The sequence below is a fragment of the Microtus ochrogaster genome, chromosome 1, assembly GCF_000317375.1.
Source record: "Microtus ochrogaster isolate Prairie Vole_2 chromosome 1, MicOch1.0, whole genome shotgun sequence".
Classification (NCBI taxonomy): Eukaryota; Metazoa; Chordata; class Mammalia; order Rodentia; family Cricetidae; genus Microtus; species Microtus ochrogaster.
This window is the reverse complement of record NC_022009.1, coordinates 118,031,179-118,056,284: the sequence shown is the minus strand read 5'-3', so window position 1 is coordinate 118,056,284 and position 25,106 is coordinate 118,031,179. Positions and strand designations below refer to the sequence as shown.

The 25,106-nt window shown below is 36.1% G+C and overlaps 1 protein-coding gene across 2 annotated transcripts in view; it reads left to right on the top strand.

Moving 5' to 3' along the window:
- Zbbx (zinc finger B-box domain containing) overlaps positions 1-25,106 on the top strand; it is an 84,345-nt gene that overhangs the window by 40,221 nt on the left and 19,018 nt on the right. Inside the window, exons 9-16 of one of the 2 annotated variants that reach the window (XM_013348300.1) lie at positions 4,340-4,492; positions 6,421-6,595; positions 11,120-11,240; positions 17,124-17,233; positions 17,551-17,651; positions 18,768-18,847; positions 20,668-20,807; positions 24,107-24,411. In XM_013348300.1, coding sequence (XP_013203754.1) covers positions 4,340-4,492; positions 6,421-6,595; positions 11,120-11,240; positions 17,124-17,233; positions 17,551-17,651; positions 18,768-18,847; positions 20,668-20,807; positions 24,107-24,411 — 1,185 coding nt within the window. Of the gene's footprint in view, positions 1-4,339; positions 4,493-6,420; positions 6,596-11,104; positions 11,241-17,123; positions 17,234-17,550; positions 17,652-18,767; positions 18,848-20,667; positions 20,808-24,106; positions 24,412-25,106 lie in introns of both variants that reach the window. The other variant, XM_026788141.1, reaches the window with a different exon arrangement.

The following is a 25,106-nucleotide window of genomic DNA, read 5'->3' as shown; positions in this document are numbered from 1 at the left end:
TGAAGGAGTTTTAATTTTGAATGATCATCGTTCTAACCGGGGTGAAGATTCTAAAGGTAGTTTTAAATATCATTCAAACTAGAGGATAAAAATACCAAGCATATTTTTAAATGTTTATCGGTCATTTGTACTTCTTCTTCTGAGAACAGTCCCATCATTTCATTAGACCAGTCATTGACTGGGTTTTATATTTTAGATGTCAGTCCTCTGTCAGATATATATCTGACAAAGATTCTTCCCATTCTGTAGGATGCTTTTAAACTCAAATATTTTTTTTCTTTAGCTGTACAAAACCTTTTCCATTCTATGCATTTCATTTGATATTCTAGTAACAATTTCCTGAGCTACTGCAGTGTGTCTAGAAAAAACTTGTAGTATTTTCCCCAATACATTTCTGGTACCAAATTAAGGTCTTTGATCCATTTTCATTTTTTTTTGTTTGCTTTGTTTATTTGTGCACAAATAGCTGGGTCTTCACCCCATAAACCTTACCTGTGGAGTTATAGGTAGCTGATGGCTTCTGGAGGGGTCAGGTTTATTTTAGGGGGTGGCCCTTTCAGGGTGATCATGCTTTAGTGGATGACTCCACATCCATTAGTATACAGACAGCACAAATTAGACTAAATAGGTCATTTTCAAATACAAGAAAAGGTACAGAATAAGAGTAAGTAGAGAAGTGTTTGTGAATTTGGAGAAGTGATGGGAGAAGGAGAAGGTAACGAAACAAAGCCCATTACACAAACTTCTCAAAAATGAATTAAAACGTTTTATTTTAGAAAGGGAGCTGTCTAGCTTCATTCTTCTGGATACGGATACTCAGTTTTCTTTTCTTTTCTTTTTTGTTGTTGTTGTTTTAAAAGAAACATTTGCTTAACATGCTGTATTTTTGCAAATGTATGCTTCTGCCATGTTTGTCCAAGATGAGTTGACTGTAGGTGAATGAGTTTGCTCCTGGCTCCTCTATATTTCTCTCATGGTCTATCTTTTCCCTTCAGAGTCATGATGTTTTTGGTACAATGACTTTCCAATAAAACATGACATCATTAAACGTTTAATTGATTATGATTGTTTTGACTTCCTGGGTACTTTGAGCTTTTGTATGGATAGTAAGTATTTTTTTTTTCTCTGTGAAGACTATCATTTGAATTTTTATAGGAATTTCTCAAACCATTAGAGCTTTTCTGGTTTGATAGCATTATCACAATATTCATTCTGCCAATTCATGGGAAAATATGGGAGGTTTTTCCATTTTCTAGAAAGGAGAACCTTCATCAATTTCATTCTTCAGTATTTTAAAATTTCCATTACACAGGCATTTCATGCCCTTGGCTAGGTTTATTTCTAAAAACTCTTCTCCAACTTTTGCTGGTCCATTTCCCAAAGACCCTAGTAGACATCTCTCTATGCAATCTGCCATCCTCTAAAGGAGAAGACTACCATCAGTAAATTAACTTCAATATATATTTTTGCCATAAATTGATATTTAATATGCTATTTAAGGATATTATAAAGGTATTGGAATGTTGGTATCAGGATTCATATTAGAGCAAGAATAAGGCTTTTTGGCATTTTTATCTATACTTTTAATGATTTTCTATAATATTTACTATACTTTTGATATTTTATAAATATTATATGAAAGCCAAACAATGTGAGTGCTTTTAAGATTCACAGGCATTTTTTTCCAGGTAATTTTCAATCAGACTTCTGCTCAGTTATTTTTTGGAATAAAAGTAATGACTAAAACACAGTTGTTTCTTTAAGGCTGATCTTTATCACTGGCTTAAATGTCATCTAAAACAAAAACTGCACATATTTGTGTGGATATTCACTGGGGAAATGTGGAGGAGCTGACACAAGTCAGTATACGGGATATGTAGCAATACATGTGTGTCAGGCACATAGTCATATTTTCATGGGTATCTATATATTCAGTGTGAAAGAAAACTGCTTGGCTTGATAATCACTGATTTATCACTAGTTCAGGTTGCAATGGATCTTAATAGATTTGTAGAATGTCACAGCTGAAGAGTTTCAATAAAATCTTAGCAAATTAATCTTTTTAACTAGGTGAATATTTTAAAATAGGAATATTGCCATGGCAGAGGAGAAAACAGTAACGTCTGAATCTTATTGTACTCTTATTCTTTTTTTTATACTTTCTGATAAGTGAGATTTATATTTTTCGTTCCAGATGCTCAGTATCTTAGAGAGTCTTTGGAAACTCTGTGTTTCACTCTTGCAAATTAGTTGAAATTTAGATCCAATTAGTTCAAATTTTATAGAGTCATGGGACAGAGCAGCCTACCTGCTGATAGGAAACTTCCCAGAAAATAAACCTTTTCAAGTTTCCCCTATCCAGATTCATGCCCTGAGGAGACATAAGAATAGTTATTTTTAACATCATTTTTCAATTCATTTTAAAATCTCTGCAGCTCTTTTACCTCTTTTTAGACTTTATTTTTATTTTTATTATTATTTACCAATCACCACTTAGTGGACACAGTGATAGCTGTGCAAGGTTTAGTAAAGCTCCTTTCCATGAGCTTCTTAAAATGATAAGACGGACACATGCCAAATGGTGATGTGAAACCCATAGAATAAGTGATGGTAAAGATCTCCAGGTGTCATAAAATAGAATTGGAGGTGTCAAGGCACTGTAGAAAAGCAAGGGGTGGCTTTAGAGGGAGACGTAGGATATTTGGAGGCCAAGAGGATGAAGATAAAGATACAGTAGCAGAGCATTTCCTGTAGGTCACCCCTGGAGTGAAGACATAAAATGTGGAATGATTTGGAGTTTTAGAAAAGTACACAGAGAGAAATTTCTGCTGTCTACATCTGGATAGTATGTGCTTTTTGAATATATTTTGTTACAAAGGAAAACTCATTGCAACGCAACTAGGATCTTAATAGATGTGATACATTTAGCGTTTTCCTTTTCGCCACAGCATACATAATGTAACACAGCATTCTGTTTGAGGGTATCATAGTGGAAAAGCTATGAATCCTTAGACTTGCACACATCCCTTCTCTGCTTCCCACTGACTATGTGACCAAAGGCTGTAATTTAAACTTTCTGAGCATGTGCTGCTTTATCCCTAAGACAGAAAAATAAAAAGGCTGCTTACATTTGAGATTTTCAATAACAAAATAACAAGATAAAGATAGTTAGAATATTATGGGTCTCAAATATTGCCTTCAGTAGATGGCTGCCACTGTTAGGATGGTTTATATCAGATGAAACAAGGCAAGCTTCCAAAGGAGGGAAGCAGCCAACAGTTCTTCCAAGCCATGGTGTCCACAAATGACAGTAACTACCAACACGGCACAATAACACTGAGGGTACAGCAGTGGCTCCCATATAGTGGCAGTAGCAACACTCTAGTTGAACATAAGAGCTTCCAGTCAAAGGGAAATCATGCCTGGTACTGGAATCCTACCCAACCACTCAGAGTTAGTGAAAGTATGGATCTTGGAGGAGAACCTACAATTGCCATGTTACTAAGCCAACATTTTACCTAATTACACTTTTAGTTTTTGTTTACTACTCAATACCCACAGGTCAGAGTAGTCTTCACAATGCATTAAGGAAACTTCTCTTTGCAATAGACAGAAAACCACAAGCAATCAAAATATAGAAGCCTGAAGTTTAGTCCCAATAATACACCTATAAAAATAGCTTCAATACTTGAGGAAAAGAAGCCATAAAATATAAAAGAGCCATAGGTTCCAGGAGTTTGCTGTGGGATTGTTTCTCCTAGTAATTTTAAAAGATGCAGCCTTAATGTCTTACAAACACGAATGCATAAAAAAGAGCTTAACAAAGAAAATAACGATAGACATATACAAATGCATGGACGGCGGCGGGGGGGGGGCATAAGGCCTGAATAATGCACAGAAAAATACAGGGAGTCAAGAAAGAAATCAACTTCCTTAGGGAAGAGCACACCAATTATTTATCTAATACCAAACTGTCAGCCCTGAAAACATATAACCAAATAACATTATACATACTGAGCATGGTATATTTAGGAAAATAAATGTATGTACAAGTATATATACTGGTATTCATGTGACAATATTAAATGAAAAATAGTATGTATTTGAATGAGAACAAGGGGGTGTATGGGAAATTTTGAAAGGAGAAATGCAAAGGGTTAAATTATATAATTCTATATGATCTCAAATAAATAAAAAACAAAATGGTATTTTTTTATTTTAAGTAAAAATTAAATTTTATTAAATTTACTGAGTCGTACAACTCTGTAAACTTGATTTTTTGTTGTAAAATACTTAGGCTCCTATATTCATGTTGACAACACTCTTCCTTTCTTAATAGGCAAAATCTCAAATATTATCCAACGTGTTAGATGTTGCTCATCAATTTATAAAGGAAGCAAACCCACCTAATGAAGGGAATACGTCTCCAGAAGCGTCCAGTAAAAGTCAAGAGGAAACCAAAGCCCCAGTTCTTGAGGACAACAGCACTGAGGTAAACTGAGGGCAAAGCAGGCTATTTCCTGATCAACATCCATTCATGTCCATTACCAGAAATACACATTTGGGGATGATGCTTTACAATATTGTGAGTTACTATTTACTCGTTTTAGTAACTGGATATACTGGACTATAAAAGTAATTTTAAGATCACCTTGACTCCATTGAAAATATACAGGTTAATAAAACAAGTAAACCAGAAGAAAACAGTAAACATACAAAAAAAGAGAAAATGTTAAGAATTAGGAGACAGGGGACTGGAGAGATGGCTCAGCAGTTAAGAGCATTGCCTGCTCTTCCAAAGGTCTTGAGTTCAATTCCCGGCAACCACATGGTGGCTCACAACCATATGTAATGAGGTCTGGTGCCCTCTTCTGGCCTGCAGACATACACACAGACAGAATATTGTACGCATAATAAATAAATAAATAAATAAATAAATAAATAAATATTAAAAAATAATTAGGAGACAAAACAATGCACATTTAAAAATGAAAATCTGATAGAAATGATTATCTAATAGAAATTTGTGTAGAGCTACTAATCAGCTTGACAATAACCTGAATTGATCTGGAGTTTCTATGAGCCTCTTGGGCAAACATCTCAATTAGATGTAACCAATTCCTACTCCTGGAGGTTTCATTTAGTGTCAAGAGAGATCCAGTAGAGTTTTGGTCTTGGAAGCATTTTGCCGGTATTATATTAAAGATTTTTGCATTGATGATCAAGAGAGAGTCTGGTCTGTATTTCTGTTTCTTTGTTGCATTTGTGTGTGGTTTGGTATTAGGGTAACTGTAGCCTCATAAAGGGAGTTTGGCAATGTTTGTACCATTTCTATTGTGTGGAAAAAATTTGACGAGTATTGGAATTTGCTCTTCTTTGAAATTCTTATAACATTCTGTGCTGAAGTCATCTAGACCTGGGCATTTTTTTGGTGGGGAGACTTTTAATGACTGCTTTATTTCCTTAGGGATTAGAGGTCTATTTAAATTGTTTATCTGGTCTTGATTTTATTGTGGTATATGGAAGCTATCAAGAAAGTTGTCCATTTCTTTTAAGTTTTCCAATTTTGTAGACTACAGGTTCTTGAAGTACAATCTAATGATTCCCTGGATTTCCCTCAGTGTCCGTTGTTATGTCTCCTTTTTATTTCTAAAAAAAAAAAAAACAAAAACTTCCAAGATTTTAAGTGGAGAACTCTCTATGTAGGTGATATTTGAGAAATTGAATAGCATGAGGAAACTCGCTGTGTAAAGAAGGCTCTGAAGAGGAAATTGACCTGATGATTCACACTTCTCCAAGATTGTAAGAATAGCTGGAATAGGTTGAGTGATAGGGGAAAGAGGAAATGACAGTATAGGTCAAGGAGAGAGAAAGTACTTTAGGCACTTTGTATTCCCTGAGAGAAACTTTGCATTATAGAGAATTAAAAGGTTTTGAGCACACTGACAGCAAAAAATAAAATCACACACACACACACACACACACAAATCTATACTCATTTTAACTAATATAATTGCTTGCCTATAATCCCATAACTCAGGAGACAAAAGTCAGATATCTCAAATCTGAGAACAGTCTTGGCTACATAAAGAATTAGACCCTATCTCCTAAACACAAAACTGCTCTAATGTGAGAAGATAAGGGGCACAAGGTTGGAGGAGGAAGAAGGATGGATAATGTGTACCTAGCAGGAACAGCTGTAGAGGAGAAAGAACAGACATAAAAATCATCAGTTTATAGTTTCTTACATTATCATCTTCTGAGAAGACCATTCGCAACTACCAATAGAGTTTTAAAGAAAACAATAAAGTATTTAGATGAATGTTATATAAAAACATATTCTTCTGAATTCAATATTTCTGCTTTCAAGTCTTATAAAATGTTTAATAAATACTCTTTGCTACATTTTTAACTTGCTAGGTAGAAACTACAGCAGCAGAAGGAGGAGAAAGTACAAATTCAAGGTACAAGCCCTTGTGTGAAGTGCCTTTTGATGAAGAAGCGTCTGCCCAGTCCTTTCGGGAAGCCTTAACTCAGTGGAGAGCTGGACATCAGGAGGAAAACAAACAGCAGAACGAACATGCAGCAAAACCAGGTATGGGCATTGTTCAAATATTCGTATAACAAAATAAAGGAATCTTCTTGTCTTTCCACTCCTGGCAAAACACGAATTCTCAAAAACAATAAAGAACAATTTGCTACAGCTTCTCAAGGGAGTTTTGTGCACACACTAGTCGGTCAATGGTGAGTTGTTTCATATTTATGAGGCAGGCAATGATCATGGAGCTTGTTTGCCTTGGTTTTCTATGTAAATTCAGATCATCGGATGAACAGAGCATTGAAGCATCGGCTTTTTTTTTTTTTCTTCTGCAAGGAAGCAGTCATTAGAAAATGATTCCGTTTTAGGTCTGCTGTTGTAATGGGCAGGAAAGCAAACACCCTGTAGATGCAGTAGGTCTATAATATTTCTTTTCAGTATGACCAAATCTCTGGCAGAGCAACCTAAAGGATGAGCAATTTATTTTAGCTCACAGTTGGAGATGATACAGCCCATCAAAATAAGGGAATAAGCAGGTGACTTCAAGGCCACAGGAGCAGATGACTGGACTCCTTGTTTCTTCCACCACAGCAGAGCAGGCAGCAGAGACAAGGCAGGAAGGAGAATGCTGCTACGTGCCTCACAGCATGCCTCCGGGGGCTTTACTTCTTCCAGTGAAGGCTCAACCTCCATAAACTGCACAGCCTCCAAAACAGAACCATGAACTGAGCGGATGGGAGAACAAATGTTTGCATGGAAACTGTAAACCATAACTTGCAGGTTGAATATATAACCACAGTAAACCTCACAGATTTTCGTTTGTAACATTTTTTTCTTTCCTTAAAAATTTTCTTTCTTTGAGCTGGTGGCTCACACCTTTAATCCCAGCACTCAGGAGGCAGAGGCAGGCAGATCTCTGTGAGTTCAAGGCCACCCTGGTCTACAAGAGCTATTTTCAGGGCAGGCACCAAAGATACAGAGAAGCCTTGTCTCGAAAAGAACAAAACAATCTTTGCAATATTTTAGTTTCAATTTTTGGTTTACATATAAAATAATAGGTTTCTTTATGGCATATTCACATGAACTATACTGACTAATTTTTGTGTCAATTTGACATAAACTGGAATCATTTGAGAGGATCAAATCTCAGTTGAGCAAATACCTCCATTACGTTGGGCTGTAAGGCAAGTCTATATGACATTTTCTAAATTAGTTCTTAATGTAGGAATGCCTTGCCCATTGTGACTGCAGCCATCTCTAAGGTGGTTCTATAAGACAGAAGGCTGAACAAACCAGAAGAAGCAAACCACTAAGTAACATTTATCCATGGCTTCCACATCTGCTCCTGTCTTCAGGTTCCTCTTCTGTTTAAGTTCTTGACCTGACTTCCTTCAGTGGTAAACAGTAGATTGTACATGTAATAAAATCTTTCCTAGCCGGGCTATGGTGGCGCATGCCTTTAATCCCAGCACTCGGGAGGCAGAGGCAGGCGGATCTCTGTGAGTTCGAGACCAGCCTGGTCTACAGAGCTAGTTCCAGGACAGGCTCCAAAGCCACAGAGAAACCCTGTCTCGAAAAACCAAAAAAAAAAAAAAAAAAAAAAAACCTTTCCTCTGCAACTTTCCTTTGGTCCCTCACAGCAATAGTAACCCTACAGCCTCTACATTAGTAGAATGTAACCAGGAAATGCAATGAAGAAAAGACAATACACAGAACCCCAGAAACACACTTAAATTCCAACTTTTTGAGTTTATAATAATTTATTTCACATGAAGTAAAAGATAGAGCCTGGCTTTGAATTTTTTCATATTGGGTGCTTTGGAAATATTTTCTTAGACATAAATATTGAAAGAATCTTGCATTGTAAATCTTAGAGGTATTATAAAAGTTGATACACTAGTACAGAAGCTCTTAAGCTGCTACAGAACGTAGACATTTGCTGTAAGCTAGGTCAGCTAGTCAATGTTCTGAATGGAGTAGGAAAAAGGTCATAGACAGCGCATGAATGAATGAGCGTACTGTGTTGCAATAAAGCCTCGTATTTATGAATACAGAAATCAGTCATAGGAAAATGATAGGTCAGATTTGGACAACAAGCTCTAGTGTGGTGATCCTTGACTCAGTAAACACATTTTTTTTTCTATTTCTGCCACTAGTTATAATCAGAAATAATGGTACAATTCATATGGCAGGGTAAGGATGTTACTTCACTCTCTAATTCGAGACTTACATTATCTCTATTAGGCTTTGTAGCATTTTGTAGTCTGCAGCACCTTTGTTTACTTGAATCTACCCAAAGACATTGATGGGCCATTAGGTGGATGTCACAAGGCCACTTAGGTGAACAGGGAACAATGGCCTATCACTATATCAAGGCTGTCATTTTACTATGCGAAAAGTACAGCAACATCCATGATATTCAGTGTTCTTACCATGTGCCACATTTCATGCACAAAAATATGTACGGTTGCCATTTCACCTATTATCAATATTGTCTCTTATGTGCCACCGTTTCTCAGTCTAAATGTTGATTATTGTTTAGAACATTTCTCATTTTGATCATATAGAACAATACTATCGTACATTTTTCTTGTACGATATATTTTCTTGAAATATAACCCGGATATATTTCCAGGGATGTCAGTACTTGAGATGAGAACAGCTGCGTTACCAGAAATGTTTGTCCTCCCCTAAACTAGATAAACATGAACTACTCAGAAATGTGCTTTCATAAATTGGCACTCCATCTGAAGAGTGTCAGAGGATTTTGTTGTTCTCTTTATCATGAACACTTAATATTTTCCGACACTTAGAATTTGGTTTGTATAATGGGGATAAATACAATGCTTAAACTGTATAGCTGTCATTGCAAATCACTTTAAGAATCCTTGAATTTTATACCACTCAGCGTATCAGCATGCTTTAAACATCTAGGTTGTCCAGTTATTTCAGTCACTGATTTTTACCTTAATAATTTTAGTCATCCACAGACTCCTTTAGGTGCTTTCGCTGGCCTGGGCTTTTCCGTGAGCTAAGGCTGTTTTTTCTCTGACCTTTCTTGCTGAAATGTTCCCTCATTGGCTTATTTGGACTCCTCTCCTCTGGATCTTTGTGCTATGTATTAAGGAAACTGCCTCCATCACAATGAGATGAGTGTTAGACCAGTTCCTAGAAAAAAAAGGCCGCTGAGCCAACAACAGGGCAAGGAGGCCCTAGCAACAGCTCATGAGCCTTTCTCTGAGGAAGACACACATCATGAATCTGTGTGTCCTTGAATTGACTAGCATGCATGGTTTCAACAAAAGTATCTTGCTGAATGTATACTTAACTAAAGAGTGTTCTCCTAGCGATTTGTGATTGCCATTAACCACAGATATCAAAACACTGATGAGCACACGAAGCCGGGCCAGGCCTCATCTTCATTTGCTGAGACTGTGCCACTGGTGAATGGAGAAAAGGGAAGCACAGGCTGTTTGCTTTCACCCCTACTTCCCTCTACTGTTTCCAGATTTGGGAGTCATTTCTCAAGCACAGTTATTCCTTTCTCTGAAAAATGCTCTTCCTTCTACCTACCTTCAACTTTTCTATCTCAGTTCTTTTAACTTCAGTAATGTGTGTGCAAACACACACACCTGCCCCTCCTGCTATAATGTTCATATCCACAATTCACATTCTTAATTCTTTTTCTTCTTCCATTTACTAGATTCTAGTTGTTGCTCTTAAGATTTATTCTGTCTCTTTTCATCAAACAAGTTGACTAAGTCCATTATTTTGCCTATTTAACTGCTTTCACCTGGCTGCTCCTCATTGCTAGCCGCTAAAGTCTTTACTGTGAGGTTGGGACCAGCTTAGCATTAGAATCCCTACAAATTTTGTTTTGAAACCTCACCACTCCCTTTTCCTATTTTCTTCCAGCATTTCATTCTGGGGGAAGCTGCAAGTTCGAGAACGGGGAGGGATCTGGAGGTCAGAAAAGCGACCAGTCCTGGATTTATCAGCTTCCTTTTCTCAGATGCTTCATTGCTTTCAAGTAGCTCTGAGTAGTTTTGTAGTCAGTGTCACTTCAGAAATAATAGCATTTGCATGTCTATGACTTCAAAGGCAAACGTTTGTGGGAACCGATGTTCTCTTCATTCTGAATAAGATATAATTCATCACAAATTATTTTTTATTAGCCATGATATTTAAACATTAATAGAATTGGCTATAATACATACTTTTGTTTGTACACGTGTCTCTGTGTAAGGATTCTACAGTGATGGTATTTCCCTTGTTTCTTTTAAGAGCATGTTGTTTTTGTAAAGCTTTTGACTCATATAGTTTTTTTTTTTTTGGATGAGATTTTGAAGATACTGTCCACGGAATCATGTATTAAAACCAATATTTTAGAAATCTTTTAACATTATTTACATCTTGGACTTGATATTATATCAACATCGTATGTCATAATATAGTAACAAATATCCTTACAGAGATAGGTACCAAAGAACTGATCTCCACAAACAATTGACTATCTAAAGAAAGAATATAATAATTCACAGGCATGGCTACATTAATTATGTGCAGTGTGTATTTTTATAGACTCAGTGGAAGAATGTGAAGTACAAACTAATTTGAAAATTTGGACAGAACCAATTAATATCGAATTTACAGAAGACAGTCTGACATATATGGAAAAATTATGGCTTAAAAAACACAGAAGGTATGTAGTAGAATTTTTCTGCTTGTTAGGAAATAGAAGTTATTTATGTTTCTTATTTGTGGGACATGGCTTTATGAAGCAATTTTGTATGTATATTACTTATTTTTATTTCCAATTTTAAAGCAATTTTAAATTCTTGTGAAGCTTTGACTATTAGCAACAATTTTAATTAATCTATATACAAACACATATATGGTATAGTCTATCCTTGAGAAATATAAAAAGATATGTAGCTGCAGAAAGGGATTTAAAATCAAGGTTGCAACATGAAACCAACATGATAGATGAGTAGATGTTATCATCCTTGGTAATTTTAACAAAGTTTCTGACTTGGCTCGTCATAAGCTCAATTTATGACACAGCAGAGATCCCTACACTCAGTTCCTCCCAGCTTTCTAGAGGATGGGGAAAGCACATTCTTCAGTAGGTCTGATGCTAAGTTCCGAGTTGCCACGGTTCCGATGCCTCATGAGTGACTTGGGGCTAGGATGGTGGTCTCTGGTCACATTTTGAAGGACCAAATGAAGGGGAAACTCTCTAGAGTGAGGCTGGAAAGTGATTGCAAGGCCTGTGCATCATCATAGGAAAAACAATCTCCTTTTTGAGGTAGCCGATGTCATCTTTGGCACATTCTCAAACATATTTCCGGTGAGTGTTTTTGTCGTCAAGTTTTTTCTAAGCCTGGTCCTAACTCTACTTTTCTGTTCCACTGATGATTTCCCAGTTCTTTTGCATTTAAAAATTTGAGTTCTTCAAGGCAGGGTATTATTTTCCTTCTTTTCTCTTTAATTAGTGCTGACCTCCTGACTGTGTGTGTTGTGTGGAGGCATCTGTTGGAGCATTGTCAGACTTCCAGGGACCACACCCCTAAAGAGAAGCGACCCAGCCTCCCCTACCAGCTATCAACTATCAATTGATCCTCAACTAGGGTGGGGCTCCTGAACTCCTTTCCCATATCATCTCCTTCCCTAACAGTTACTGTGTGTTAATGTATGCAATAACCCAGTCATCCTCAGAATACATCCTTTCTTCCCACTCTTCCCTAAATTCTGTTTCCTCTTCTATGCTTTTCTCTTATCCCTGGGAAGAGGGGGCATGTGGTAGATATCCCACTTATGGCTGAGCACACCACAGACACTTATTCTCTTCATTTCAGTCACTGACAAGTCTTTTTAAGCTGTTGCCCACTGTACAAAGAAGGTTTTCTGATGAGGATTGAGGGCTGCATTAATCTATGGATAGAGAGATCTGTGTTCAGAAAGCAGATAAATACTATGTCTTTTGGCAAAGTAATAGCAGTGGGCAGTCTCCTAGGTTTAGGAACTCTCAGCCACAAGTTCTTAGACAGATTTACTTTATATTTACATGGATTTCTATCAATAATACTGAGTATGAGGGATAGATAAATAAGTCTGTGAAGTGCCTGTGATATAAACACAAGAACCTAACTTAATCCCAGAACCCATATAAAAATGCTGTGCATAATAGAAATGTTAACAGTCCCAGTGCCATGGAGGCAGAGACAAGCAGATATGTGGGACACGTTGGCCACACAGGCAAAATCAAGACCAGGCAAAATCATGATCAGTGAGAGACTATGTACAATAAAATGGAGAGTAGTTGAATGCATGAATGGCCAGCCTTCTCACACTGCCACACACATGAGCATACAGATTCATATACTTGTTTATACAAAACACACACACACACAGAAACACACACAAACATACAGTCATGATCAAAACTATTTCAATAAAAATTTACTGAGTTTTAAAGAGCATATGAAGAGGTGACTACTGTTAAAAAAGGCATTTTTGCCTTTATTTATGTGGCGTGGTTCTGTGAGAGGCACCAGAGTTGGAATAACAGAAATATAGATTTTGTTTGTATTAGCTAGTTGCTTACTCATGGGCAAAGCACTTAAATATTATTGGTATAAATTTTCTCTAATTTAATATACTGAATTTAGAATAATTAATTTGTAGTACCCCTGTTATTAGCCCTGCTATCAGGATTCTTAAGTCTTTACTTAGAAAATCACCCATCTATCAGTAAGCAGAATATTGTTAGGCACCATTACATTGACATTTTTTCCCAATCATGTTTGGTTCTATCCTAAGTGTCTGGGCCATCCAACCTGTGGTCCTGGAACTCCAGGCAGTGTCAGAGGTAGACTGACTTTCATGGCCATGGACCTAAGGCTGTACTAGTCATTGTGCGCCACTCCTACAATCTCTGCTCCACCCTTACCTTAGCACTACCCATAGGCAGGACAGACAATAGGTTGAAGATTATGTGGCTGGCATCCTAATCCCTCCACTGTAAGTCTTGACTGGTACAGGAAAAAGCTAGTTCAGGTTATGTATTGATTTTTCTAGGAGTGTTAGCTGGGATCATCCTTGTAGATTCCTGGGAGTTTTCCTTGCACCAGGATTCTACCTGACTGGGAAATACCCCCTTCCTCTTTCCAGAAATTGCTTTCAGTACTCTATCCCTCTCCACCCGCAACCTGTTCTCTCATGTTCATATTCCCGCCCATCCAATCTCCCCAACTCCACCCATGAAGCCTCCTCTATTTTCCCTTCACAGGGAAATATGAGTGCCTGCCCTTGAACCCATCTTTTTACCTAGCCCCTCTGGAGCTGTGGACTGTAGTATATAGACCATATATCTACTTATGAGTGAGTACAAAACACGTTTATCTTATGGTTCTGGGTTACCTCACTCAGGATGATTTTTTTTCTAGTTCTAGTTCCATTTATTTGCTTTTAAATTTCATGATGTCATTGCTTTTAACAGCTAAGCAATATTCCGAGTGTAAATGAACCACATTTTATTTATCCATTCTTCAGTTGAGGGGCATCTAGGTTGTTGTAAGATCATGAATATTACAAATAAAGATGCTATGAACACAGCTGAGCAAGTTTCCTTCTGGTATGATTGAGCATCCTTTGAGTATATGCCCAAGAATGATATAACAGTGTCTTGAGGAATTTATTCAGGACTTTCTGAAAAATCACCATATTGTTCTCGAAAATGGCTGTATGTATTTGCACTCCTACCAATAATGGAAAAGTGTTGCTCTTCCTCCACATTCTGTTTGGATATTAATTATTTTAATTTTAGCCATTCTGACAGGTGTAAAATGGAATCTCAGAGTTGTTTTGATTTGCATTTGTTGGAGGAAGGCCACTTGTTTGTCCCTGGCCTCTTAGCTCTGAAACAATCAAACAGAAACTCTAGTAATTAAATCACTGCTTGGCCCATTAGCTCTAGCTTCTTATTGGCTAACTCTTACATATTAATTTAACCCATTTCTAGTAATCTGTGTGTTGCCACATGGCTGTGGCTTACCAGCTAAACTTCTTGTGTCTTTCTCTTGCAGAGCTACATGGCTTCTCTCTAACTCTACCTTCCTCCTCCCATGCTATAGGCCAAGCCAGTTTCTTTATTCATTAACCAATAAAAGTAACACATAGACAGAAAAACCTCCCACACCATGCATTTTGATAACTGCCAAGAATTTTGAAAATTTCTTTAAGAATTATTCAATAATTTAAGATTTTTTTATGTTGGATTCTCTGTTTAAATCTTTATCACATGTTTTGATTATTTTGTTTTTTGATATCTGCTTTCTTATATTCTTTATATATTTTGGAGTTCAGCCCTCTGTTAGATGTGGGGCTGGTAAAGCTCTTTTCTCATTCTGTAGGTGACTTTTTTTTATCCTATTTACAAAGTCCTTTGCCTTATTGAAGTTTTTGAGTTTCTTGAGGTTCCATTTATTAATCGTTGATCTTAGTGCATGTGCTACTAGGGTTCTATTCATTAAGTTGTCTCCTGTGTCAATGCATTCAAGGATATTTCCCACTTTCTCTTCTAGCAGGTTCAGTGTAACTAGATTTATGTTGAGGTCTTTGATCTACTTGGGCTTGGAGATTTATAGCATGATAGATATGGCTGTATTTGCCTTCAACATGCTGATGATCAGTTATGTTAGCACCATTTGTTGAAGATGCTTTCTTTTAACCATTTGTATAACTTTGGCTTCTTTATCAAAAAATCAATTGTATATAGATTTGTGGATTTATGACTGGGTCTTCAATTTGTTTCTTTTGCTTCACCAGTCTGTTGTGCCAATAGTGTGCTGTTTTTATTATTTTATCTCTGTAGTAGAGCTTGAAATCAGGGTTAGCAATACCTCTGGAAGTTCCTTTATTTACAGAATTGTTTTAGCTATTCTCGGTTTTTTTTTTTTGTTTTTCCATATGAAGTTGAACATTGTTCTTTCAATGTCTGTAAAAATTATGTTAGAATTTTGATGGAAATTGTGTTGGAAATATAGAATGCTTTTAGTAAGATGCCCACTTTTCTATGTTATTCCTACTGATCCATGAGCAGGGGAGATCTTTCCATCTTCTGATATCTGATGGAAATTGTGTTGGAAATATAGAATGATTTTGGTAAGATGCCCACTTTTCTATGTTATTCCTACTGATCCATGAGCAGGGGAGATCTTTCCATCTTCTGATATCTTTTCTAATTTTTCTTCAAATATTTGAAGTTCTTTTCATGCACTGCATCACTTGTTTGGATAGAGTTACTCAATATAAATATTATTTGTGGCTAATGTGAAGGGTGGTTTTTTCCTGATTTCTTTTTCAGCCCATTTATCATTTTTACATAAGATGGCTACTGAAATTTTGAATTAATCTTGTATCTAGCCATTTCACTGAAAGTGTTTATCAGTTTTAAGAGTTTCATGTAGAATTTTGGGGGTTGCTTACATATACTCTCATATCACTTGCAAATATAAATGTCTTAGTCAAACTCTGTATGGAAGGAATCTCTCAAAGATTTTGTTAAAAGATAAAGATTAGAAATACAATAGATTTTGTATTTATGTGATTTGTACAATATTTAGAAAAGGCAGCTGTTGTATTTACAAGTAGGAAACTATGGACTGCAAAATGAGACTATCGCTAGGAATGTGTGCTTGATGAGGCAAGGGCCTCACATTCCTGCTCTTGTTTTCTCTGCCTATGCGATTTAGAACAACTAGGTTCTCCACTTTGCCTCTCAATTTCATCTTTAAACATGAGGATCATAGTAGAGATTATTTAATCTAATGTCTAATAACACTGAAAGCACCAAAAGGAGTTAGAACAAAAATGGGCAATTTTTAACTTTCTTTTGGCGTTCACAACATCAATGAGACAGCCTTGTCTTTTAATGTGCTTGCAGGATCTGGGAGGTGGTGCAGCTGTCTTTAATTACCTCCCACATGAACTTTCTCCTCACAATTCTCTGAACATCCTCCAGAATTAATACACACCCTTGAACTCAGAAAAGTTTCAAGCTCTATCTTTTCCATTTGAAGCAGGCTGCATCCATCCTAGATGTTAATTAGGTAATAGATGCCACAGACATTACAGTGCACATTTGGATAATGTGACCCCATTTTACCACTCTTATGGTTTGCTGAAAATTTAGTTAAGTGTCCGCAGGATGCCTTAGAACTCATTACCATAGTGCTGTGTGTGTGAGATAGAACATACACTTGCAAATTAGCTTTGTCAACAACATGCCATGTATTTTGGACTCCATAAGGCTTTTGAGAGAATACTGACTTGTGTGATGACTTTGGTCTTCATTTTAAACAAAACACAATATGCATCTGAAAAACTCCTTGGGTGATGTGGAATTGATTTAAAAACTTTCATTAAATTAAAATTTTATTAATCACAATAATCTGAGAATTAATATTATGATGAAAATGTCATCATTAATTTTCAATTCTCATTCACTTGACCAGTACACATCTTGTCCAGGAAAGTTCTATTGATATTTTTCTCTTTTGATTACATTTTTATTGTTTTGTAGAACTCCACAGGAACAACTTCGGAACATACTATTAGACACGTCCCCACATCCCTCTGAAGCTACTATGGAGGCACAGAGCTCTCAGAATGAAAATGATGTTGATAGCGATGGTCAGTTGAGCTTTAACTAGATCTTTAACACTTATTGCTTAAAATTATATAAATATGCAATTATTAACGCATGCTTTTAACTTTTGTCCATGTATCATTCTTATCACTACTTAAACTCCATCTCCTTTTATTTGGTATAGTACCCGACTTTAAACTCAATAGCTTTATGTTTTGCCTGAGCTGAAGGAATTCATAGTGTTTCCATCTTCATGTTGATTCACAAACGACTGTTCTTTTATTGTAGACAGTAATATTTCTAGAAAACAAATTATCAGACATGTTGTTTGCTAATATTGTTTTCCAATTTTTCTTCCTAGTTGAGGAGATCAAAGTCCAATATCCACCTCTTTTTATGCCAGTAGAAAAATTGAATATAGAGAGACCTCCACCATCTCTAACAATAGTAGAACTGGATGGTGTAAGTAGATAATGTTCAAAGTCTTCAACATGGAAAACATGTAATAGTGATATCTTATTATTATCAGTAAGATTTTGCTAAAAATTCATTAGAGTTTAAGAAGAATTTTACATTTGGATTACAGATGGTTGATAAATATAAAACTATAATTTTTATTATAGAGAATAGATCTGCATGCAAATGTAGCATTTCTACTTTTATGGAGGTATCAATCATGGGATGTGAACTCATGTTTTCTGTGTTAGTTCATAGAGTATAGTTTTGATGTCTCTTTAGTTCTTTGTTTTTCTGAGGCTTTCACAAAAAGATCAGTTTCATTACATGGAATGTTATTTAAATATAATTAAGTGTAAATGTGGTTTCTATAATAAATTAATATTATTTCCCTTTAAAGGAAAAGACAGTATTTATAGTTTGAGAGGTTTTACAATAATGTCAGCAAATCTTTGGAAGTTACAATGGAATCACAGATAGCCAAGCAGAGCTCAAACAAAATGACTCAGATGTGATCCATTCCCTGTGTTTTGACTTCCTACTTATCTAATAGCTGAATAGCTCTAAATCATCCTGACTTTGGGGTTTGCTGTTTCAGAAAATAAGAATGTAGAGTCCACATCTTGCTCTTTCTATGGCTGCTATATTGATAGCTGCTACAGCTTTTCTTTCTTTTATCAATGTTTCATTTAGTCTCTAAATAAGTGAGAGATATTAGTCAAATACACACTTACTTTCACACATACATATATTCACACACATGCATACACACACACACACACACACACATATATATATACACACACACCTTTTATTAAAATTTTGGTTCTTTAAATAAATTGTAGAGAGACAGTAAGAAAACTGGGAAAGCACTAGTCACTAATCTACTGGGATTGACAGTTGTCGCTTAAGTTTCTATTATTGGTCGCAAATGTGACAGTTGTAAAAAACTGAATGAAATATTTAGTGCCCTCAAGGAAGAACAGTTGAATCTGGTCTCCCTGAAACATGTGTGATTTAGCTAGAGAGTCATTTGTAGGGAAAAATATAAACATTACCAACAGTTAACTGGCTAGTGAACTTATTGAGCCTACTAATATTATGTAACATGTATTTAATAAGACTCATGAAGCAGACATTGAAGAACCAGAGGACACTGTACCTTACAGAGTTGAATTAGCTGATGCAGAGAGTCAATTAAGGTAAGATTATTTTCATTCATTTTGGTTACTCTTTTGGGATTTCTTTTTAGGATCCCTCTTCAAACACCAGTCACAAGGGGCAGGGCCATGGTAGAGCGTGTGTCTAACATGGATGAGGCTGTAGGGTTGATTTGATCTACAGATCAGCAAAAAATAATACCAACTAATATATCCGTGAAATTATCATCCATCTCTCTAGCTGCATATATATTAATGTTAAATTTTCTTAAGTCATGTAGAAATTTCTTCATATTACTTTTTACATACAAAATAATAATTTCTTTGTCTAATATTTGTATTGCTTTATATATGATTGTGAAATTTGTGATTATCATTTGAAGTAATTTTCCATGTCAGATATAGTTTATATCAGCCTTCTTTTCTCTAACGATCCTATTTGACTGTGATTTCTTTGGAACTGTAAAATAAGAAGTTACATAATTGATCAGGTTCAGGAGCCCGCTAGCATAATACTGCTCTGAAGGCAAAGGCTAATATGTGATTGGCAAAAGAAGTATAGTAGCTCGCTTTACAATAGTTTTGTGATATTGTGCCATTTCCATATAAACAATGAAATCTATTTTTTTCTTGCTAGTAAAATTCAATGTTACCCCCCCCCCTTTCTATGAACCGTAGAATTTCTGGTGTCTAATCACAAAAGCTTGATGTGACTCAACAGTGGCATATAGCGTCTGGTAAGCACCTCCTCTGATGGTGCCTCATTTGGATCTGATTCTGCCCTTCCCAATGCATGACAGCAGCTCTGAATCAAAGGGATGCCCGGGAACTCTAGGCAGCTCTTTGTCTGAACATAGGGTCCCAAATAGTGAACAGCAGAGGTGCAGAGGTTTTGACAGGAGACGCTTTCTCATCAGTAGTTGAGAGGCTAATATCTTATTGTGTTTCCTGAAGGAAATGAAAGCCAATTCTGCTTGCTTCTTTAAAAAAAAAATCTAGTAATTAATTAAAATTTATTAAGTGTCCTGTGCATTAATAATTTATTAAGTGTCCGTGTACTCTGTATGTTGTCAGATACTTGCCTGTGAAGATCAGAGGACAGCTAGTAAGGGGTTCTCTCCTTCTACCATGTAGGTTCTTGGATTGAGCTCAGGTCATAAGACCTGGCAACAAGTTTCCTCACACACGGAATCACCAGACTGCCCCCTATTTTCTTCTTTCACCAATATTATCCTATGTCTTCTTTGACTCCCGTGTAATTCGCTAAAAGTGGTGAAGGAAACTCTCCGATGTGGTTTGGCATTAGTCTTACCGCATTGGTTTGTAGGTACCTACAGAACGATACTACCTCTTTTTCTTTGAATCGTGAATGACCTGAGATGACATTTTGGTTAAAAATAATCTGAGTTTTTGATTATAGAGTTTACATAAAAAATCTGGGGTTGCACAGTCTGTTGTGAATGTTGCAGTACAGCTGTGTATATATATAGTAGACATTGTTGGCAACCATAATGTATTATATACTGCCTTTAACTTTCACCTCTGAATGGGGGTGCAGATATGTTCAGGACATGCTGTGATTATAATTTTACCAAATTTCAATGTTCTTGAAAGATGTCAGAATTCAAACATATCAACATATTATTAAGTAGGAAATTTCTATTAGAATTTTGCAGTTTAGTTGCAGTTAATGACGTCATATATTTCTTGTAAATAATATAACTTAGCTTATATTATATAGAATATGTTTACTGAAAATTTAAGGCCAATATTATATTTTAATCTTATGCAACTACAAACCAGAACTTTCAGAGACTATTCCTTCCAACTTGTTATTTGTGCTTGTTCCCAAAATATGAAAGTTCTACATTTCCTGATTATCAGAATTGTTTTCCACGTGAAAATGGCATCCATCAACATCTTGTTTTCAACAAAGGAAAAACAGACCTCCTAAGTCTTTGTTTGAGAACAAATGCTACATACCGTAAGGATGACTTAAAAGGTAATGTTCTCCTTTTTGCTTAACATATCTTAATAATGAATGTGGATAATTTAATAATACCAAAGACGTAGTAGCCCAGGAACATTTTTCTTATTTTTCTGGTCATTATAAAACCAGAAAAAAGTGATACTTGTAAGAAAATTGATTGGTAACATGTAATTCTCTTGTAAATAATCTTTTAACCAATAGATAACAGTGTTGTATTTATAAGCAATTACAATCTATATGGGACTCTATAAAATTTATTATGGGGTAAATGAGCATTTTAAAGCTTACATAGATGAAATTTACATGATGAAAGTCTGAGTGGGGTTTCATTGCCTTCACATACAATTAAATAGCTCTCCATGGTGCCCATGACCTTGGGAGAGGGTTGAAGGGGAGGGGAGAGGCAGGGAAGGGAGCAGAGAAAAATATAGAGCTCAATAAAAATCAATTAAAAAAAGAAGAAAGCAGGTTGAGGAAGCCATGTGAAGCAAGCCAGTAAGCAGTCCCCGCCAAGACCTCTGCATCAACTCCTGCCTCCAGGATTCTGCTGTTTGAGTTCCTGTCCTGACTTCCTTCAGTGATGGACAGTAATGTAGAGGTGTCAGCCAAATAAGCCCCCCCCCCAAAAAAAATAGCTTTCCATAAAAACATATGACGTGAAGTTTATGTGAGATAAATCCTTTGCCTAAGAAAGTCATTCCATTTTTATTTCTGTGCTATCATTACTTCTAGCTCTCTTGAACTTTGTAGATCTGAACACTGTATAGATATTTTTCTGACTTTCCTGGCCTAAGTTTTAAGATCATTATCTACAGAGGCACACTGAAGTGCCCTGACTTGGTCATCAGATTTAATTTTCATTTCTGTCCATCAATCTGTGTCACCTTGAAATGCCATCATCTTTTCCTGACTTCCTTTTATTAATCTATAATTTAGTTACTGGATGATTTTTAAGCTTCTTTTCAGAGACTATATTTTATAAACCCAAGATTTTCAGGAAACCGGAAGGTATATATCTGAAGAACTTGACGGATACCCAAGGGCAGTCTTTAAAATAACTGATTTAAATCTGATAATAAGCTGACTGGCCAGGGGAAGGGGAAGAAGACCAGTGGTTTCCTGCCAGTCCCTACTTCCCCTGACATTTTCCAACTGGCCTGACCAGTATGAACTACATATCCACATTGCAACTTAGTGCTGGGGACCCAGATCTGGTTGTTACTGTCTCTAAGATAGAGTCACCTACCAGGTGGGTTTGAGAAAATTGTGAACATAAGTATCTGTGTATTAACTCATAGACATTGAGACATGTTTTTTTTGCTTAGAAATGTTTTTGATTGGCATCAAAGTTGAGCAGCAAGTGCACAGCACCCCCATACTTCCTTTTCACTCGCATCATCTACACAGCTTCCCCACTAGCAACATTCCACATCAAAATGAAGTGGAATATTCCCTTGTATGAGTGAACTTCAAGTTATTTAGTCTTTCCATTAACGATGAATATTCTGTTTCCAGTGCTTGGCAACTATGAATATAGCCTCTACTAGATCCCATGTATGAGCTATCTTTCTGTGACTGTGGTAAAATACCTTGACTCAGCGGTGACTGAGAATACAAGGTCTATTTTAGATTACATTACAGAACATGTAGAGTCCACTGTGTCAAAGAAGGCATGGTAGGGGGATCCCCAGCTGTTCATGAAGCAGAATCATCAAATGCCATCTCTCTACAGGTAGCAGAGAGGAAAACCAAAAAGTGAGGTCAGACGATAAAAGCTCAAGTTCCACCCCTAGTGATGTAGTTCCTCCCCCAAGACTCTTCCTTCCACAAGTTCTCTAACCTTGCAACCAAGCTGGAGAAACAGTGTGCAAACGCATGAGCTTGTGGATGGCAGCTCCTATTTAAACCAAAATGTTTCTATCAGAGTAACTGAGAGATTTTGCATTTCCTCATGGAAAGAAAATTCTTCTGGCTACATTCTTCAGTAGCTATTGGTGTTATTTCCAGCTCCCTAGGGAAATCGGATAGTTAATAGTTTTGATATATTTACTTACTATCTGTATATGATTTTGTTTATACATATGTGCACATGTGTACTTGTGTGTGCATGTGTATGTGTATATGTGTGCGCACGCATGCGCACGTGCATGTATGTGTTGCTGGGATTTTAAACTAGATCTTTATATATTCTTCCAGGTAAGCACTCTAATATATCTATCCCCTATATTATTTTAATGAGATATTTGTTCACATTTTGCCCATTTTAGTTTGTTTGCCTATTTTAGAATTTTAGGAGTGCTTTCTTTATTTTTGATAATATTCTTTGTCAGGTATAATATTTCCCCAAAGGCTTTCTCTCATTTTCTGACTTCTGTTATTTATTTACAGTCTTTATTACATTATTAGTTACAGAGCATTATGAGAAGGTTTTCACCAATAGTATTTTTCAGTCTTGCAATACATTATTAAAATTATCTGCATACTTTCCAAGACACAAGGCCATCATTTATTCTAATGAATCTGATATTTTTATATTTTGATCCATCTAAGAGATAAGCATTATTTATTATTATTGTTGATCTTTCACTGTTTTCCAGCCTTCCTGACTTTCTTTTAGTAGTAAATATCTGTTCTATACATTTATCTCATTTCTCATAATACTAATGATTTTATTAATTACAGCAGTGTGAAGGGGAGTTTTCATTTACTATGTATAATTGCAAAGTTATATAAATAATTGGTAATAACAGGCAACAGTTTGGGATTACAGTCTACCATTTATGCCATAGAAGTCTTGGTCAAAGTCTCTCATATTTTACATAATCTAGCACCTTGCTCAGTGCTTTTCCACCCGGGATTTACTTTAGTTATGCATAGTGTTCAAAGAAGGGAGGGCGTGACTAATGCTGTCCCCTAAGTTTCACTTCACGGTCTAATTGGTTGAGGTTTGTCTATACACCGACAGTTTTACAGGAGAGTGGTGATAATTCCACTCTTCCTCCTAGTGAAGACTAATGATCTACGTGAGGACATTCGGGGCAGGCATAAGGCGGTGATGATTAATATTGTCTTGCTCACTTTGTGTCTTTGTAGAGCAGATGTCACTACTTTGCCCCTCATTGTTTTAAATCTACTTGACTCACTTCCTTTCCCACAGATTTGTACTATATGGATCAAATAGGTAAAATATGTAAATAAATTTTGGTAAAATAAGATTCATAGGTTAAAAAAATTAACACTGGACTTTTGTTAACAATTTAGTTTATGTTTTTATTATATTAGGATGTTGTTAAATGTGTTTTCAACAACAGGCTCTTCAAACACAGATTTTGGCAATAGTATGGATTCTGGTCTTTCTTCTCATGAGCTCAAAAAAGTAGGAGAAACCAGCTCTTTTGAAAAAAATGTAACAGAAAAAAATACAGACCCAGAAAACAACCAAAATTCTGGTGATTCCTACATGTCATTATGGACCAAGGATTCTAAGCCACCTGTAGATTTACATACATCCTTCATAGAGGGGAATTCATCTCAAGATACCAGCATATCCTTGGAAGGTAGCAATCTGAAAGAGAAGCCTAACTTTGAAGATTTAAAAACTACAAAGACACCACCGGTAAATACATAATAGGTTTATTAATTTACAGTTTGTAAGGATAATGTTGAGAAAATGATGTTTTTATATATATACCATACCAGAGTGTTATTTTCTACTGAAGTTAAAATGTGCTGTCTTATACTGTGATATTTAAAGCATGATTTGTATGGAAACAGACCCTAGGGGCTTGCATCTGACAAAATCTTATAAGATGAATATCTTTTTTTTTTTTTTGAGACAGGGTTTCTCTGTAGCTTTGGAGCCTATCCTGGAACTAGATCTTGTATGCCAGGCTTGCCTCAGACTCACAGAGATCCACCTGCCTCTGCCTCCCGAGTGCTGGGTTTAAAGACAGGCGCCACCACTGCCTGGCTAGATAAATGTCATTTTAATGAGCATTTTTCTATAACAAATGTTACAGAAATGGAACCACTACATATTCATAATAAGAAAAATGGTTCTTTTTCAAACACAATTCTCTTATAGAGTGTAATGCAGCAGTCTAATATATATATATATGTATATATGTGTGTGTGTGTATGTGTATGTAAACACACATTTGCATTATATATGTATATACACACATATGTGTATCAATCCATTTATTATTGGAAATACTATCAGTTAAGGTGCACAGAAAAGGACCACTGTCTATGATGCAGGTAAAGAAAGTCATGATTTCAGGAATATGGCTAAGGAAGAAGTAGTGGAGC